Below are 20,148 nucleotides of genomic sequence, written 5' to 3' on the forward strand. Positions count from 1 at the left end.
GAGGAGGGCGACGCGGGGGTATTTTTCTTTCGTCGGACTAGTCGTCAATGTAGCTACTTTGTCAAAGGAACGGTCCTCCTACGTCATTTCACAATACCAATCAGTTATTCAAGATCTACTGTAGATAAATGTCTACGTTGATGAAGAGCACACATATTCTTTCAAATCGAGAGCTAGATCTTTAGCCGGACAAAATCCTGTTTGCACTAAGCCTGCGTTAGGCGTATGCAAAACGGCCTCGAATTTTTATCATTGCCTCCACGGGTCGTGTGAAGACGCCGCGCGAGGTCCCATCAATTTCCGGGCTCCCGTGATTTTCCGGGGATTTAGATGACAGCAAGACGGGCACTGACACCCCCTGCCCGTGCGTGAGGCCCACCCTCCCGGCTGTGCGCACAGGGCCTGGGCATTGACAAAAGACCACGGGCAGGGATTCCCAGCCATTTCGGTCCATGATTTTCATGTGGCCGCTGCCCCGCTCTTGAATTTCCTGCGTGAACCCATGTAAATGCAGGAAATTCATGGGATATGGCTGCCGCCGCCCGAAAAATGCAAGGACCTGGCACGTGCCTTCGAACAGAACCTCGTGAGCACATAAAAAGTTTCGAGGCCAATGAAGGAACGGGCGAAGGAACGGGCCCACACCCCCTTCACAAACTGGACATACCCCCACTAGAAAGCTAGATCCTTCGCCGAACAAGGTCCCGTTTGCACTAAGCCTCTAGGAAGGCAGTATGCGAAACGGCCTCGGATTTTTACCACTGCCTCCATTGGCTATGGGAAGACGCCACACGATGTCCCGTTAATTTCCGGGCTCCCGTGATTTTTTAGGGATTTAAACATCAACAAGATGGGCATTGGCGGCCCCGTGCCGCCCGCACCTGGCCCACCCTCATGGTTCTGTGCGTAGCGCCTGGGCATGGACAGAAAACTGTCTGCGGGGACTCCCGGCCCTTTCCGTCCATGATTTCCCATGGTCGCAACCCCGCTCATCAATTTCCCGCGTGAACCCCTGGAAATGCTGGAAATGTATGGAATATGGCCGGCGGCCCTCGAAAAGTCCCAGGACCTGGCACGTGCCTTTGAACGGAACCTCACGATCCTAGAAAAACTGGCACGTGCCTTCGAACGGAACCTCACGATCATAGAAAAAGTTTTGAGGCCAACGGAGGAGTGGGCCTCGCACCCCCTTCACAAACCAGACTCACCCCACCCGAAAGCTAGATCTTTCATGGTCGCTGGTTAGATCTTGATTTTCTGCCCTAATAAGCTTGAAAATGCATAAGAGAAAAGAGCATCCATGGAAAAACATGGATAACCTTAAAAAAAAGGTAGAATTACTAAGGTTGCATTTACCGTTTTTGCCAACTATCAAGCTCGGCAAATGGGGTGGAGCAACTGCCAGCGGCTTCTTTTTGTCGAGATCCTTTTGTCGGGGGTCTCGTCAAAAGTTACGCACCGTCACAGGGCCGCCAGCTGCAAACGGCCGTGCCACGTGGCTCTTATTTGCCGGGTGCCTTCTACAGGGCTAGTCAAGGGAGTGTGTACGCAGCTAGTCAATGCTGGTAGGCGTTATGTAGGTACGCACACGACGCAACAAAGCCAGCATGACATGCATGTGTACTTGCATCTACAAGTGCCAATAGAACCCAACGTACGAGAATTGTCAAGCTTCACAAATCTGTAGTGTTCGGTAACAAATTCACACGGGCGTACCTGGTTACGAACGATGATAAAGACCAGCAGTGCTACATGTGACTGTCGGAAGATCCTCTCACAGTCGCGCGTTGAACGTGCGGTCTGGTTTCACATGTTAGACGCTGTCGTTCAAGTCGCCTCATAGGTAATCTCTACCCCATGAATATAAATCGGTGTGTCCCGATGTATTCTTCAGTTTCTCTCACCCTATTTTTGTTAAAAAGAAAAACGCGACTTTGTACGCTTGTGTCGAAAATCAAGCACCTCAAGATTTTCAATACGTACTACACCATAATGACTAGGCTAATGTTGCTATTACCTCCCGCGAGGTAAGATGTTGTTAATGATTATGTATTGGAAATGTGGAACTTTCTTCCGCAAAAAAAAAGTGGAACTTTTAGTTCTGCAAACAAGGAAGTACTAAATTATAGTGGTATCAAATCATAAAAGTATAAATAAGGTAATACATAGTATCAGTTCTAGTAAATGTTATATTTGCCTCCTTCCCAGTTTTAATTTCTCACAAGTTAATTAGTTGGCAGAAGCATATTTTTTTGCATTATTGTAGCAGGAAATAGAATTTTTAATTATTAATCCCTCTGTCGCAAAGTATAAAATGTGATTACAACCAATATGTGGGTACATATGTGTTAAAAATTGTGAGTACATTGATTGTCATAACATCTAATATTATAGGATGGAGGGAGTTGTAAAGAAAGACTTGTGCAAATGGACATTCGTATGCAATGAAAATGAAAAGCATCTTATATTACTAATGAAAATGATGGCAACAATGTACATTCATATGCAATGGAAATGCAAGCATCAATCAATAAAAACGGAAACGAATAAGAAGGAACTATATACCATGTCTTTGATGGTGGAGGCATTTTCGCTCCCGGGAGCGTTTGCTTTGTATGAACAGTAACTGGAAAAAAAGTTGGGAAGAGAGGTGCCAACAGTGTCACCAGCGACAGCGGCACCCGGTCGGTCCGGCTGGTGGTTGAACAATAGGTGAAGACATGCGGGACGGCGGGACTGGTGCATAACATTTGGGCCCATAATTGGATACCAAGGGAGAGTTACAAACGACCTATCACTTCTCTAATTCAAGCTTCCCCACAAAAAGTCTCCGAGCTTATTGAGCAGACTAGTGCGTTGGAATAACTTTAGTTCAATTTTTACGCTGTTTGATGCTGAGGCAATACTTAAGATCTCATTGTGTACTAGGAGGATCGAGGATTTCTGGGCATGGAGTGAAGAACCTCGAGGCAACTTTACTATGGGATCAACATACTACATGTTGGTCCGGACTAAGCAAAACAGAGAGAGCTGGCTAGAAGGCCACGAGGGATCGTCAAAACTTTAGGAAGAACGTGAGGAATAGAAGTCAATCTGGAAAACTTCAGGCTTCGTCGAAGCTCAGGGTATTTATTTCGCGGTTGGCTAGGCATTCAATCCCATCAGGAGAGGTTCTCCATCGTCTTCACATGGGCACGACCTGAGCCTGTAACTTGTGCGGCATATATGATACATGGAATACGAAAGCTATCCTAGATCAGTGTCGCGGAGTACATGTGCATTGTGGTCCGAAGCTTTCCTAGATCAGTTGAGTATACACCAGGAGGAGAACGCGAAGGGCTGGATCTTCGCTGTGCAGGGAGCGTAGTCATCGGAAGATTTTACCAAGTTGTAGTAACCATGTGGGCGATCTGGGGTGCCCGTAGGAATACATTGATGTATTTATAAGACCCCACATGCTATACATGACTTCATCGTGTCACATGGGAGTGCAACTACCTGTCCGACTGGATGACTGGCACCTCCTGAACATCACGCAAAGCTAAACATTGATGCAACAGTTGGCCGGAAGGGGCAGAACGGAGCGGTCGATGCCATTTGCAAGGATCATGTGGGAAGATTTATGGGAGATTCGGCTTTTATTTTCACCAACTTTGGTGACCCAGCTACTTTAGAAGCCCTAGCTATCAGAAAGAGGCTAGCTCTAGCCGAGGATCTGAACCAGAACCGTATTCATGTGGCATCGGATTCATGTGTCATCGGATTGCAAGGGGTGGTAAAAGAAGTTCACAACGAAGTGGTGCTGCATATGGAGCAATCATCCAGGAGATCAAACTACACTTATCAACATTTATATCATGTAATATAGTTCACTAATTTAGAGCAACTCCAACGCGCCGATCCAAACAGATGGCGTTTTTGTCTGCTTTTTATCCGTTTGGGTCGGCCCGGCGGACACCCATGTCCGCTTTCGCGTTTGGGTCGGCACATGCGCCCAACGCTGGCCCGACCCATTTTTCAGGTCGCGCGAAAAAAACATAACACAAGCATATTGGGTAAAGTAAAAACATTAATTAAACATTAATGCGGCCACAAGGACCGACGAGAGTCCAAGAGTCCACTTAAAACTACGAGGTGGTGCACTACCCTAGGCGTCCTCGTCGTCGTCGTCGGGGCCAGTGAGGTCGATGAGCTCGGCGCAGGGCCAGACGAAGGGAACGCCATTCACCAGGCTTGAGCGACATCGTCCGCCGCTGGTTGTACAGCAGCGGCCGCCGACTGGGCTGGCCCAACACCGGGAAGGCGCGCCTCGTCCTTCACCTCACGTTGTTCCTCCTCTACGTCGCGCTTGAGCATCTCGAGGTAGTCGCCCTCGCGGCACTCCTCGGCCAGCCGTTGCTGCCGCCACTGCTCGAGGTAGGCCTTCTCCTGCACCGCTGTCGCCCGATACTAGACCGGTGGCGTGCTGGCACACTCACGCACGTGCCTGGTCCAGGAGTAGCGCTCGACGGGGTCGGCTCGGTCTCCAGCTCGGCCTTGATGAGGGACGGCGGCACGAGGGGCGGCATGATGAAGTCGCCGGCCGCGGAGAGCGCCATGGCCTCCACCATGCGCGCCTGGTACGCCTCGTCCTCCTCCTCGTCCTTGCGCCGCTCCTCCTCACTTTCACGGAGGACAGCGGCCAGCGCCGCCTGGTAGGCGGCCTCCTCCTCATGGTCCTCGTCGAGCAAGACGAGGGCCGGCGGCAGGGAGCCATGTCAGACGTCGTGGACGCCGCGACTCCTGGCTTGCTCGTGCTCGAAGGGAACCACCGCTCCCATGCGGGCAAGTCGAATGCATATACCAGGTCGCAACGTTGCTCCGGCGTCAGCAGCTGCCTCCGGCACCGCACCTCTTGCGCATGAGCCCACGCCGACCACGGTGCCGCCGACACTTGGATCCTCTCCGGATCCAAGTGCCAGTCGTGCGGCTGCGTGACGTCAGGGTAGGGGAGGGGGACGCGGTGCCCCCAGTGCCACTTCGCCTGGTGCACTGGGATGGTGATGCGCTACCTTGGCCGTCGGGAAGACGACGGCGGACGGACGGCAGGGCCCTTGCCCTTTCCCTTTCCTGAGATGAGGCCCATTGTGGTGGCTAGGATTTTGCTAGGCTTTGTCGCCGGCGGGGGAGGACAGGGGTGGCGAGATGGGACGGGGCATCTGGAAGCGGATGAGAATGGCCCCCACCGCATGCTTGGATTAAAAAAGACCGACCACCATCGCTGATGCCTGGGCGCGTGATGAGCGGTCGTCATTAATAAAGCTAACCATGGTAGTTGGGTGGCCGCCAGGTGGGGACGCGGCGGACACCGAGAGGACGCGCGGCGAGTCAGCTTCGCGTCTGCGCCGACGCACTACAGCCGCAAATAGGTCCGCACGGACGCGCTATGGGAATGGGTCGGCGCGTTGGGTCAGCTCTTTTGTCCGCGCCGACCCAAACGAACGGCGGCAGACGAAATGGGTACCTGCGTTGCTGTTGCTCTCAGGAGCTCAAATGTCGAGTCTCACAATTTCGAAACATAATTTGACTTTTGGAGTTTGCCAACATGTTTGGTTAGGCCAGTCCGGTGGTATTCATTTCGTCCGGGTAAACATTGTGGTAGTTGAATAAACGTTTTGCGAGATTGCCTGAAAAGAGAAGCTACATAATTCTGCCAAACTGAATGTCCTTTCAATAGGCCACTATTCCTTGGGGAACATGTTGTCCTTTAATGATTGTGTAGGTCCAATAAATGTATGTATCCAGTCTGACGTGAAAAAGAAATAAATGTATGTATCCAGTCTTAGATTTGTCTAGATACATATGTATCTAATACTAAAACGTGATTTGATACATCCGTATTTAGACAAATCAAAGACAAGAATTTTGGGACGGAGGGAGTACATATCTACTACTTCCTTAGTTCATAATATAAGAATGTTAGCGTTTTTAATACTACAGAAGTGTTAAAAATGCATTTATATTATGGGACGAAGGGAGTAGTAACGAAAGACTTGTGATATTTGCATAGGACAGGATAGCGACCGTATTGTACGTGCATATGCAGATCGACGGACGAACAAACAACCAAGCTGTGCCCTCCACGTACCACGATCTGTCAATCCAGCGGCCCTCGCCTAGTCAATCTGACACATGTGTAATCGCGTACTGGAATCGTATTACAAATTTGTCCTTACTTATTGCAAGATTCAACAACCAATCCAGTGTCACCTTAAGATATCTATTGTGGTACTACAGTGAGCTGCCTACGTACTTGCTCGGATGTGAATATGTATGCATATGTGAGCCGACGTAGTGTGTACATAGCTAGTCAATGCTGGTCACACGTTCACGCATTAGAGCATCCCAACAGAGGTGAAGCGCTAAAATAGTTTTACAGCCCCACTATATTACTTTTAGCACGCCGCGGCCAGCATAGGTTTTCCACATATGCTCAAAAATCCGCGTCCAAAAAATACGCAGTGCAAATTATGAAGCGCGTTATACGGCGTTCAATATTTGTAGCGTGCGATAGCGCTTTTAAGCACGTGCATAAAATTCTTTTACACATGTACTATTTTACAACATCTGTTGGAACGTTTCCGGCGTCATAAAAGAATGGTTTTTTATGCACGGAGCAGCTTTTGGGCGCCTGTTAAAGATGTTCTTAGACGTTGTCGGTCAAGTGGAGAGAGCCCAACCACGTGTGTGGCGCCATCCCATAGGCATTCTCTCCGCAATGAATGAATATAAATCGGTGGAGCCTGACGTTCCTTCAGTTTCTCTCACCCCTAGTACTTTGTTCAAAAAGAAAAACTTGACTTTGTATGCTTCTGGCCCAAATCGAGCACCTCAAGATATCATTTCGTACTACTCCATAAATAACTACGCTAATATTGCTATTACCTCACACGAGGTAAGATGTTGTTAATGATTGTGTAGTGGTAATGTGGAACTTTTAGTTCCAGATGAGGAAATAAATTATAGTATCAAATCATGAAGGTATAGATAAGGTAATACTACATAGTATCAGTTCTAATAAGTGTTATATTTGCCACCTTCCGAGTGTCGATTTCTCACAAGTTAGTTGGCAGAAGCATGTTTTTTTTTTTGCATTGTTGTACTCCCTCCATTCCTAAATATAAGTTTTTTTAGAGAATTCTATACGGACTACACACGGATGCATATAGACGTTTTAGAGTGTATATTCACTCATTTTGCTCCGTGCGTAGTGCATATTATAATCTCTAAAAAGACTTATATTTAGGAATGAAGGGAGTAGTAGATAATAGAATTTCAATTAATACTCCCTCTGCCACATAATATTAGATGTTATTACAAACAATATGTGAGTAGATCGGTCGTCATAACATCTTATATTATGAGATGGAGGGAGTATTAATTCATTACTTAAGAAAATAATGCCATTTTTAATAATAAATAACCATGCAGTGTTGTATATGATTTATCACAGTGTACTGATAGATAATTATAATTTGCCACAAGGTAGTTGGCAGAAATGCATACTAATTTTTATTTATGACAAGGTAATTGGCAGAAACCATATGCACAGCAGACATAAAGCATCTATTTTACAGATAGGCTATTAATTTATCAACAGTATTTTCTGTTTATCCGTCTATACTTACATATCTATATAGTCAAATGCACCCTTAATACACCGATACCGGCTTCTTGAAATTTCTTCTACGTTCTTTAATAGTACTTTTGAAAGTTCACTTCTTCGCTTGTTACAGAAGAGGAGAAACTACCCCTAATTTTGTGCAAAGAAACAACCTCCTTAATACACTACAAGAAATATGTCAACTTGTGACCATCACTATTGGTCACTGAAAGGTCATGGTTTTTCATTTGCGATCTTTTTGTGACCAAAAACAGAAGGTCAAAAGCTGGCGGTCGTAAACTGACTATAGCGACCTTCTCTGTGAGAAGGTCGTAGACGTTTACGACCAAAATATGCCTACTGTGGTGTTTTGGTCACTAGCAACCTCCCCAGGCCACGTAGGCATCCAGCGTGGCAAGCTGATGTGGCACAAGATTCAGCCCGGTCCAATTCAGTTTTCTACATGGGCCTAGCCCAACAATTCGGCCTTTTTAATATATATTTTTCCTATTAATTTGGTTGACTACATGGGCCAAGCCCACATTTTAGCCTTTTTATCTTTTTTTTCAAATGAGTCCAGCCCAATGTTTTCCAGGTTTTTCTTTCCTGGGCCTTGGCCTTTCCACATTCATTTATTTTCGTTTTACTTTTTTACCCAAAATATTTGTCCAATATAATTGATCCTTAGCCTCTTTAAGGTCCAACTCCAGACCATTTAAAGAAAAATTTCAAACCAGTTTGAATAACAATATGAATCAAGTTACCACAAATTAGCTGAATATTACGAAAATATCTCAGAACACACATTCTACAAATTTTCATCACATATGTACAGACTCAAGCAACCTACAACTTGTTGTAGTCAAGCATTCAGGTGCTGGAATACTCTAGAACAGGAAGAATAAATAGAGCAAGCCTATCTAGTGCTTCACGACAAGAAAACATTGTAATCTGCTTCTTCAAGTACTGCTTCTTCCTTTTGCAAAACATCTGGACATTCAAAAGAGAACAAAAAGTATGTCACTGATAGAAGAAATATTACACTGATACTTTCAATATAAAAACTAAAGACACACCAGTATTTATCATTCTACTTATTATTATTTTAACAAGCTCATTCTACTTATCTGGAATAGGCATATTCATCAAAACAGGGAATTGAATTGGCACATATGACAAACTTAGCAAGAAATAAGCATTGAATGTTTCACATACACGACAAGGTTTTTGGTGATGTTAATTTTACATCCATTCTTCATCATCTATTGGAGATGCTATTAGTATCCCACTTGAGATTGACGATGTATGTCTTGTGCTGCTTCAGCCTTGACGTCTTACAGCTCACCGGAGCTGCTCCAATGACAGAACGATCCATCACAACAGAGCAGTGCCCTGGATGCCGTCTACAGATTCCTCAGATCTTCCTCCACACCTCCGACAGCCACCTCTGCCTCAACTGCTTCAGCGACCAACCCAATGATGCTGAGGTCGACACAGCTACGGCAAAGAGGTTGTACACTTATTGCGTCACTTACTACTATACATTCACGTCGATCCATTAGGGCTATTTTGGTTCAACGGAAAAACATAGCAATAGGGAATTTTCCAATGGCACTCTACTATTCAATTATTCATGCATTTTATTGAAAGGAATGAAGCAAAACATCCACCTGGACCTACTTTTCAAAATCCTATGCATAAAAACAAGACCAAGTGCATTAGTGCCAGAATAACATTCTAACTGTACACTCTTTCATATGGTTTCACTTTATTTTGGCCATGTTTCTTTGCATTCCTCTGCTCTTCCAATTCCTGTAAACCAAACACCCAAGTTGATAGAAATCCTGTGTTTACAAATGCTCTGTTTACCATGTGCATTTTCCTATCCTATTCCGGTGTTTTTCCTATCCCTGCGTTTTAAGAATCATGCAAGCCAAATGAGGCCTTACAGAATTACTTCAGTTACAGGTACGTGTCGATGGGAACTTTGTGTGGTTTGTCCTACTCCTGCCGCGACGTCGTCCACCTCACCTGAGCTGCTCCAACGATAGAAGCATCCACCAAACCAGACATCACGACTCCTGACCGTCTTTCACTGCCTCAGATCTCCTTCCCTGCCACCGGCACGAACCCCAACGGCATCACCATCATCGACTCAGTAGATGAACCTGAGGAGTACAGGGGTCCACAAGAGAGGTCGCACTCTTTTGTTTCTGCTTATGTTATCCATTGCTTAAACTTACCTGCTACTTTATCGTCCTGTTCATCTCTTGGACTCCCAACTCAGGTCCAAATTCATGTTCAAACTTGAGTTCTAAATTAGTTGTGGGGCACATATTGAGGCAGCAATGAATAGTATGTCTGTCTAATATCTGGTTCACTTAGGGTATGCCTATGTTGTTCATCTTGGGTGGGAAATAAATAGTAAAGCAATCATCATCTGTCTTTTTATTAATTTAAAGCAATAATCAGCCTGCTATCATTATTTTTGGATCCATCCACTGGTTGTTACCATCACTCTAAATTCCTGCATGTCAGATATTGTACACAGTCATGCTGAACATGTAGAGAAAAAGAGAAGAGTTTTGCGCGGCAATACAATGTCATGCAGACATCCCTCCATGGTGGGTTCAATGGCAAACCCTCCCCACCCCTCTCCAGATTGTAATCCAGAGGAAGATATCTATTCTGAGGCGGATTCAGACGCCGCTGACTACTCCTATTTACCCCCCAAGGTGTTTGCTCTACCTTGGCATGATGATGTTAGTCATATCATGCATATGTTGCCTTGCAGTGCCTACTTTTGACATCATATATGTCATCTGCTTAGTTTAGACATGTTCTATAATGCCACATGTTTAGTTTCTATATCATATATGGGAATTATGCAGTCTCATGTCTTTTAGCCAGCCATAATATATGTGAAATGTGCAATGCCATCCTATTTAACCAGGTATCATATATTTGAATGATATCTTGCCCATCCTTTTCTTCATTACATTTCCATTTGTCGACAATGTTTGTACATTAAACTACTCTTCCTGTGAATCAGCCATTTGGGTGGGAGATGGAAAAATCTGGAGTGAAAACAAGGCCTTTAGAGCAGACAGTGCTACCTGTCGAAGCAGATCTCTTGTTGGGTCCCGATAGCTCCTCAGAGATGGATTCAGAGACAAATGACCAGTCCTATTCCCCTACTGAGGTGTATGCTCTGACTTGGCACGGTTATACTGCTCATATCATGCATACGGTGTCTTGCATTGCATAGTTTAGACATCATATACACAATATTCAACACCATGTTCTTAGTTCAGACATCATATCGAATGCCCTCTATTTAGCATATAAATCACATATGTGAATTAAATGATGCGATCCTGATTACTTAGATAACATGTAGGTGAATTATGTCATGCGATTTTGTTTTGTTATTCATCATATCTTTGAATTATGTTATGCTATGCTATCCAGTTTAGATAGACATCGTATATGTGAAATTATGTCATGCTATCCGTTTTAGTTAAACAATATACATGTCAACTATTTCATGCCCTCTTCTTTCCACACTATCTATTGCATCTATCTCTCATACAATGTCTGTACATTCAACTATGTTTCCTGTTTATCAGCCATTTAAATTGGAGCGGTGATGCCAGTATCTAGCGGAATAAAAATACGGTCTTCAAATAAAACAGTGCTACCTATTGGTGGAGATAACACCCCGGTTGTACATGCACAAGAACTAGCCCTACCACACATAACCCAAACTCTCGCAGATTATACCCCTACTGCGATGGACAGAGAACCAGCTTCACCCAATCTAACCCCAACCCCAGCCGATAGTAACCCAGTTCCTGTTGACACAGCACCATCTCCACCACAGAGCTCCCAAACAAGAGCAGTTAGTAAGGCAGCTCCAGTGCCCAAAGGGCCAGTACTATCACGACGAACCCCAGCTTCACCAGTTAGTACGCCTATTCCCGTGGAGGAAGCAAAACCAGCCAATCGTAGTTTAGCATCTATCGCATTTGATGTTGTTAAATCGTATGTGCGTATCTTCCCATCTTGGAAATATTATACTGAAGATGAAGGAAAATGACAGTTGCAGGTGTTTGTCTAGGAGTTATGTGTAAGTAATGTTATTCATGGCAATTACTTTGCTTCGTCCCATACATCCTACCTCCATGATGGTTATAATACAGCAAATTTTCCCATTTTTTCTATAGAGAAGGACCGATTTGGAAACTTAGGATGAGGTAACCTGTGCTAATACCTCTAATATCTTCAAGAATGCTTGGTGGCGGTATCGGAATTACCTAAAGAAAACGTACTTCACCGGCAAAGAAACTCATCAAATTCTCTTACGTTCTCCTGAGACACATTTATTGGACGATGACTGAGAATGCATTGTTCTAACCAAGAATGTGGTAAGGTCTATGAGCTCATTTTCTATTTTAAGTATTATATTCTTGCGTCTTACTGTACTCTATTCATGTAGAACAAGTGCCTAAACCTGAAGAACAACTGTTCTAATTTAAGATTCCATTGCTATCATAGTTTAAAAAAGCGCCAGGCGTTAATTGTGCGTTTTGCCACCGCCTTGCACTTTACTGACCAAAGCGCATGCTTATGCGCAGTTATGCATAGATTAAGCGTAGTTATGTGCAATGCGTTTTGCTAACGCCTAGAGCCTAGGCGCGCTTAGGCTAGCCATAGTGGGGGTAACATAAGTAGTATCATGCACTTGGGACTCGCAAACATGCTTATGTGGCAGGCAATTAAGGAATAAATAGATTGTTATAGTAACATAGGTAGATACCGTAATATAATAAATGTGATGCTACTATGTGTCATGCATGACAATAAATGAGACCACCTATGATACTAATCTAAAATACTATGCACTATAGAGGTAGTAACATAAACTAGTAACATATGCATGTTACTAGTCTAAGTTACTCCCCACTATGACCAGCCTTAAGCGCTCACTTAGGCGCGCTTTTTTTTAACTATGATTGCTTTGCTCTTGTATCATTGTATTTACTCATACAAACTTATTTTTAAATTGAAGGATCCAATCAAAACTCCAATGGCACGACAGGTATGTTCACGCATGTTTCTTTAACAGGTTTGCTCTTATCAATAGCTCTTTTGATTTCAATTTCAATTTCAATTGTGTATACAGTAGACTTTCATATCATGCACATTACTAGCATCACAACAGAGCCAATAGTGTTGTTGTACATGTAGACCCATGGTACCCATCTAAAATCTTGTTGTTCCATGTAGTTTCCCACGCTTTGTATTCTTTCACTGTTGCTTTGTCTTGAACTGATATGATTTGAACCGTGTCTCTATTTTGATTTCGCAAGACAATGCGGTGACCATAGGACATAGATATATGTTTGTTTGATGCTTTTATTATGTACTAGTACTTGGCAATAAAAGACTTGGTAGTTTAATCCTGTCCACCTTACTAATGAACTGGTTCACCGAAATGAGTTTCATATACTAGTACATGCTAAACTTGTTATGTGTCTGCTTGTTTCTTCTTTTAGAATGCTGACAGAATATTGGGGAAAAGTGCCTTATTAAGCAATGGTAAAGGAAGTAATGCAGATAAGGTTCAGGATAGTGACACATCCTTGTTGGTCTCCAACAAAGCTGATAAAACAGCTAAAGAAGACTATCTTGAAGACAGCGAGACAACTCCAAAGTCCTGTCTTGGTTTAGTGTTCGAGTTACTGGCCACTACCGCTTGCACAAGCTATTCAAACTAACTGTCTGAATCAGTTTAGTTTCTTGAGTCTCAACTACAAGCTGAAAGATATCGATCACCTGTGCTGCGACAAGAAGTGGAAGGACTGCGGAATTCCCTGGAGCATTCAGATGCATACTTTCTGGTGCAACACCAAGCGTTGGAGGATTTTAGCGCCAAACAAGACAAAGCTAATCAGCTTGCTAAGCTTATTGCCAGCATGGTGGATACCCAGGATAACGTTTCTTGAACTCTTCTGAAGTTGTTTCAGTTATGCTCTTGTTTTGCTGTCGCGTTTATTTGCACTGGTGGCCAATTTTGACGGCCAAGTGTATGTAATATGCTGCTTTGTTCCCTATATTTGCACTGGTGGCGAACTTTGATGCCTAGTGGATGTAATATGTGTAATAGCGGTAATAGGCTAGCCTTAATTGCTTGCTTATTTATTTCCTTATTGTCTTGTTTAGTTGTTTGCTTGTAGTCACTACAGTTCTTTTTCTGTGTTTTTCTAGTGGCCACAATAGCCTATTTTTGGTAACTAGGCCAAAATAATCTTGGCAACACACGGACTGTTGTAACCATGGGCCTCCTGCAGGCCGTATGATCCATGGGCCTTCGTTCGGTCGTAGGAGCATTGGCCTTCTATACAGGCCGTAGGATCCATCGGCCTTCTATACGGGCCTTAGGGATCAATGGGCCTTCTATGGGCCGTAGGGTCCATGGGCCTTCTACAGGCCGTACTATCCATGGGCCTCATACGGGCCATAGGATCCATGGGCCTTCTACAGGGCGTATCATCATTTCACCAATCATGGGTCGTACTATTCATGGACCATAATGGGTCGTTAATAGGCCGTATTTGATAACTCTATGAAAACAGCCCAACGGGTTTTTTTACAAGAAAACGGCCCAACGTATTAACGGTCCGCAAACGGGCCGACTGTAACGACGGGCTGAATTTGGCCCACAAGCAGAAAATGACAGTAACGGGCCGTATGTAACCGAATGCTGCAAATGAGCCCAAGAATCAATGGGCCCTGAGAAGGCCGAAAGATAACTTGGGCTGGAAACGGCCCAATGGAATAACGGGCCGTTAATGGGTATAAAGTGATACACTGTTCATTACGGGCCAGTTTCACCACGGGCCGTTAATGGGCCAAGAGTTACAAAGGTCCTCATATGGGCCGAAAGAAGTCATGGGCCACACATGGGTCGGAAGTTAAAACGGGCTGAATCATATTGGACGGCCCAGATGACGCTACTGGGCCTAATTCGGATAGGGCGTAATGGGCCCTGGGTTAGCGGGCTGTAAATGGGCTATATGCGAACAGGCCGTTAACAGGCTTTCCGTGGGCCGGCCCGCCACCTTTTGACCAAGTCAAACGGGTCGGCCTTTTCACAGGAATGGGCCTTTGTTGGGTCGTGCCACGTGTCGCCGTATCATATGCGCCTTCGGTCCAATGAGCGGATGACATCTGTCCCAATGGTGAGCCGCCACGTGTTTCCTCCAGCCAATGATGATTTTACACGTGGAAAATCCCCATTGGTCGGGGCTGTTAACGGGTTATCGGATCCAAAACCCGACCCGATAGCTTAACGGCGTTCCGTTACGGTGGATGCCACGTGTCGGTCACCCTTGACGAAAGCAGTTCTGTGACGCGCGATTTATCGTCATGGAAGTGGACACTTCCGTGATGATAATTTTGGTAATGTCATGGAACACTTCTACGACAGCACAGGTATGACTATCTTGATTCTGTCATAAATTTGTCATGGATGTACATGCATGACAAAAAACGCGACCTACTATGACAAACACGTATCATCACGGAACTGTATTTTTTTTGTAGTGCATACGGCTAAGAATCTGGCAAATCCCTTTACAAAAGGGCTACCACGTGTTGTGATAGATAGTGCATCGAGGGAGATGGGTATGAGACCCACATGAGTTGCCATGGTGGTAACCAACCTATGTGATCAGAGATCCCATGAAGTAGGACCTGGGAAAACAAGCCAGTGGTGAACTGAGGAGAGTAACTACAGTAACCCACTCTCGATACTGTATGGTACGATGACTACTGTCTTAATGTGTTTCAAAGCTTATGTAAGCAAGATCCTATCCTATAGAGTGATCTTTGGAGGAACTCACCTATGTGAGCCCGACTGCTGGTCACAGTCTATGAGATTGGGGTGATCTCCAGTAAGCTCATGAATAGGCGAGGAGTGTGACTTATATGCTCCATCCGAGGGGTCAGCCTTCGACAGCCTAGTACTAGTAAGACATGTGGTGAAGCTTCTTTAAACCAAACTGACAATTCAAGAAAAAGTCCATTGTTCAGTTGTGAAGGAGTATAGCTACTTGCTCTAGGTGAAGCTCAACCTTAACAGGTCTTCACTGAAACACTAGTATATTGAAACAACAAATGGAACAGAGGACACAATGGGCCCTCGAGATCTGGTGGGGGATTGCTGAAATTTGGGATGGGATTTAGGCCCATAAAGCAATTTCTGAAAATCTCTAAGGGCCCATGTGGGTTTATTGGCACTAGGTGTAGTGCGAAGTTTAGTCCCACCCCGAAAGTGGAAGAGGAGTTGGACCTTCTTATAAGGGTTTCTCTTCTAAATGCTATTGGAGTTTGAGAAGAGAAGAGGCCCTCGCGCACTCCTCCTCCGTCGCCCACCTCGCCATGCCACGCCTCGTCACGACGCGACGGGGGTTGCGGGAATGAGTCGAGCTGAGCTCACACCTACGCACTTATTTTTGCCAGTCACTAATGGAGAGTTGCTGATAGCTGGGCCACGATCTGAGACGTCGGATCATGGGCTGTCACAGACTCGGATGTGGGTCAAGCCCATGTCTCTCCACGCGGCTGCGCCTATATAAGTGTGCGATATCTCCTAATCCTAGCCTCCACGATCAAATCACATCTGCTCCACGCGAACCGCCCACCGTCGTTCCTCTACTGCCGCTGCCACCGGTGACTCCATCCCGTCCGTCGCGTACACGATCGATGGGAGAGCAGGTCTCCGAAACCCCGTCTCTCCTGTTTCTGTATGGGAGCGAGGCGAATAGGTTTTTGGGGAGCGGCGACTGCTCGCCTTCGATCCACTACTTCCTCTACGTCCGCGTCGTCTTCGTCATCATCATGTCCACCGACGCCGAATGTGCCGCCGTCGAGAAGACCAAGGCCGAGAAGAAGGCCGCCGAGGATGCCGCTACTGCTGTCACCGCTACCGCGGCTTCTGCCTGGCCTACTGGAGGGTATAACACGTTTATCCCGCTCCTGTTTATTTTCGTATTAGCGTTACTAGCCGTATCTGTAGATTTGTCTACTGTTTGCTTAGTACGTGCGTGTTTAGATCAGAGTCTGTATGTCGTCAATTCAGTCAATGCTAAGCTAGTGATTTATCTATGAATTAAATTAGTCGAAAAATTGCCTATTTACTTAGCACTTCATGCATCTCCTCTAATCTCACGCTCGAACTAGCTTAGTACGGTGGATTCTGAACTCGCCGGAGAAGAAAACCTGAGGTAAAAATCAGAGCAGAGACGGAGGATTTGGGTCCAGCCTCCTTTTTGGGAGCCTTCCTTTTCTTTCTATTCTTTCAGAGTGAATAGTTGGGGTTGGTTTGCTGCACGATGCACCTCACCCTTTTACAACCCTGCTGTCGATGCAGCAGTACATGGACATGCTCTACAGTGCGGCGTCTGAACATGTGTCAAGCACACCACATGCTGACACTTAGTATGTCTGCCAGCTGACCCACTGTCCTGACATCTTCTCCTCCACGTAATCTCTGATGAAATGATATTTTATATTGATATGCTTGCTCCTGTCGTGGTGGACGGGTTTCTGCTGAGTGCCATTGCCGATTTATTATCCAACATGAGCATAAATTGTTCTGGTTCTTCAAATTTCAACTGAGATGGCAATCTGCTCAGCTGAATGCCTTGACAAGCTGCAGTAGCAGAAGCATGGTATTCTGCTTCATATGAAGACTCTGCTACTACCTTTTGCTTGTGAGAAATCTAACTCACTATATTGGGACATATGAAGAAAACTACTCCGGTTGTGCTCTTTCTATCATTGATATCCCCAGTCAAATCACTGTCACTGTAGCCTATTAGTTTGTTTTTTTTGCGAGGGTAAAAGGATTTTTATTCCAGTGTGATAGGGATACAATCAAGTGGCACAAGTTCCTCCACACACGGTGGACTCCTACCTAGTCATACAGCAGTTGTATTCTCCGTACGGCTATAATACGCCAGCCGATCTGCAACCCTATTCTGAACTCGATTAATCTTCGACGGAATAAATTCCCTTTCACCCATGAGACGATGCATCTCAGCAACTAGATGTCCATAATGGCAGCCAAGATTCCAGAAATATCAAAAAAAGAAAAAGAAATACCAACTAACAAAGAAATACTCCCTCTATCCGGAAATACTTGTCATCAAAATGGATAAAAAGGGATGTATCTAGACGTATTTTAGTTCTAGATACATCTCTTTTTATTCATTTTGATCACAAGTATTTCCGGACGGAGAGAGTACAAAGAACAAAGACGAAAACACATAAAATCAGAAAAGACATAAGAAACAAAGGAAGAGATAGGAGGGCTTGATCGCACAATTAATGGGCTTCGTCCCAGAAGCAAAGCGACTGATCAAAATATGAGGCCAGTTAAAAAAAAGAAAAATAAGACCACGGCAGTCCAGAAAAAAAAACCATAGCACGAATTCGAGAGCAAAAATGAACGGCCAAGAAATTGACCGATCCAAATTTACAACTGAAGCAACTTGCAAGTAGCTAAAATTTTATTTATAACCATATATTGTAGATCACTCTTACAGGACTTAACCACTCTCACACCACATGTTCACATTTCTTACACTTACGTATATATAGGTGATATGTGGATATGGAAATATAAAAGGTTGCATTTCATGCACTTTATTGAATATATATGCCATGTGTTTTTTATTTGTTCTTTCTAATTACCTAGGTAGCGGCGTGCAGCAGCATCGCCTCCACAGTGAACCCCGGTCCAAATCCCATCATCACCCCCCAGCCTTCATCATGGCCAGCTCCCTCTCCTTGAGGATCTTCTCTTTGGCGCCTGACCTCATCGAGCACGAAGATCACCGTGGCGCCCAGCATGTTCCCATACTCTCTCACCACGGTTCTGCTCGCCGCCAGCTTCCCCGGAGCAAGCCGGAGTGCCCTGACGATGTGGTCCAACATCACACTGCTGCCGGGATGCACGGCCCAGAAGAGGTTGTTCCATTCGACGACACCTCCGCTGCCGGCTAGGCGGTCGCCAAATGCATCTAGCAGGCACTGCTCAACGATGCCCGCCGCCAGTCTTGGCAGTCCGGTGGCAATGGTCCCGCCGATGCCACCGCTGCCGAGCTGCATGGTGAGCATGTGCTCGGTGTCTGGTATCACGTACTGGGAAGCTGACACCATCTCAAACAGCGGGCGCTCGTGGACGTAGGGTTCAGCACCCACGATGACGGCGCCTGCACCGTCACCGAAGAGCCCTTGGGGGATGAGGGCGTCGAAGGAGTCCGCCTTGTCGGGCCCGCGGAAGGCGGTGATAGTGAGCTCGACGCAGGCCACGAGGACGCGCGCACCGCGGTTGTTCTCGGCGAGGTCCTTGGCTAAGCGCAGGGCGGCGCACCCGGAAGCGCAGCCGTTGAGCTGGAGCACGGTGCGCAGGACATCATGGCGGAGGCCGAGGAGGGAGACCAAGCGGACATCGGTGCCCGGGGCGTGCGATCCCGCGTTGGTGCTGACGACGAGATGGGTGATGTCGCCCACCGGACGGCCCCATTCGGCTATGGCCTTCGCGGCAGCCGACGCGGCGAGTTCCGGCGCAGCGGTAGCCACGACGTCCAGCCGGGCGTCGAGGGACAAGTTCGGGTGCGTGGCGAGCATTTCGTCGGTGTGGTGGAAGAAACGCCTGCCGATGCCCGTCATCCCGCATAGCTTGGCGAAGGTGGGCTTGAGGTCGGTGAGGTGGTCGCTGTTGGTGACGCGGAAGTAGTAGTCGGGGTAGTCGCCCTGGGGCACGCAGTGGTGCGGGTTCGCCGTGCCGATGGCCAGTACCGCCGCGGCCCCGTCCGCGCGCTGCACAACACGGATCTCACGGACGGTGGTGGCTGGGATGCTGCTGCTGCCTGCCATAGTCGTCTTCCTGCATGCAATATTAAAGAGAGGAGGAATGTTAAAGCCGGGTTCTTTCATCAGCTTATAGTCAAGGATTTAACTAAATTAACCCCTACCTTCTACTCCTATCCTACTCCATAACTGAACCCGAGAGAACTAACGTACGACCATAAATTGGATAAAGTAGAGAAGAGGGATACTACAGTAGTACTGTAGTATGTATTGAGCGAGCTACCTAGTGCAATATGGTGTAGCGAAGAACAAAGGAAACGGGGCGAGAGTCTGATCGGTGCGTTGGGAGATGGAGGATCCACAGAGGAGGTGGCAAGTATTTAAGGACGTGCGGGAGCAGGGCACATCCGGCTTCTCTCGTCACGTCACGTGCAAATATCGCCTAGGCAAATAATTGAAGGCTAGAGGTGAGGTGAGCCCCTCACGGACGTCCCGCAAAACGTAATCAAAACGGGGGCCTTTACGGACGTCCGAACCACTGCCACGCTCGTTTCCGACAAACCTAACCCACTCAAAACCCTCTTCCTCGCCCCTGCGCTTTCCCGCTCGACGCCACCTCCGGG

At 46.1% G+C, this 20,148-nt stretch overlaps 1 protein-coding gene across 1 annotated transcript; it reads right to left on the reverse strand.

The window, feature by feature from the left end:
* Positions 1-18,198: 18,198 nt before the first annotated feature.
* LOC123083315 (bisdemethoxycurcumin synthase) lies at positions 18,199-19,861 on the reverse strand. Its single transcript, XM_044505384.1, has 2 exons — positions 19,690-19,861; positions 18,199-19,601 (listed from the first exon to the last, which is right to left on the reverse strand). Exon 2 carries the CDS (start codon positions 19,589-19,591, stop codon positions 18,404-18,406), a length of 1,188 nt encoding a protein of 395 aa, XP_044361319.1. The 5' UTR covers positions 19,592-19,601; positions 19,690-19,861; the 3' UTR covers positions 18,199-18,403.
* Between the last annotated feature and the right edge of the window lie 287 nt (positions 19,862-20,148).

Source organism: Triticum aestivum, chromosome 4A (assembly GCF_018294505.1).
Source record: "Triticum aestivum cultivar Chinese Spring chromosome 4A, IWGSC CS RefSeq v2.1, whole genome shotgun sequence".
Lineage (NCBI taxonomy): Eukaryota > Viridiplantae > Streptophyta > Magnoliopsida > Poales > Poaceae > Triticum > Triticum aestivum.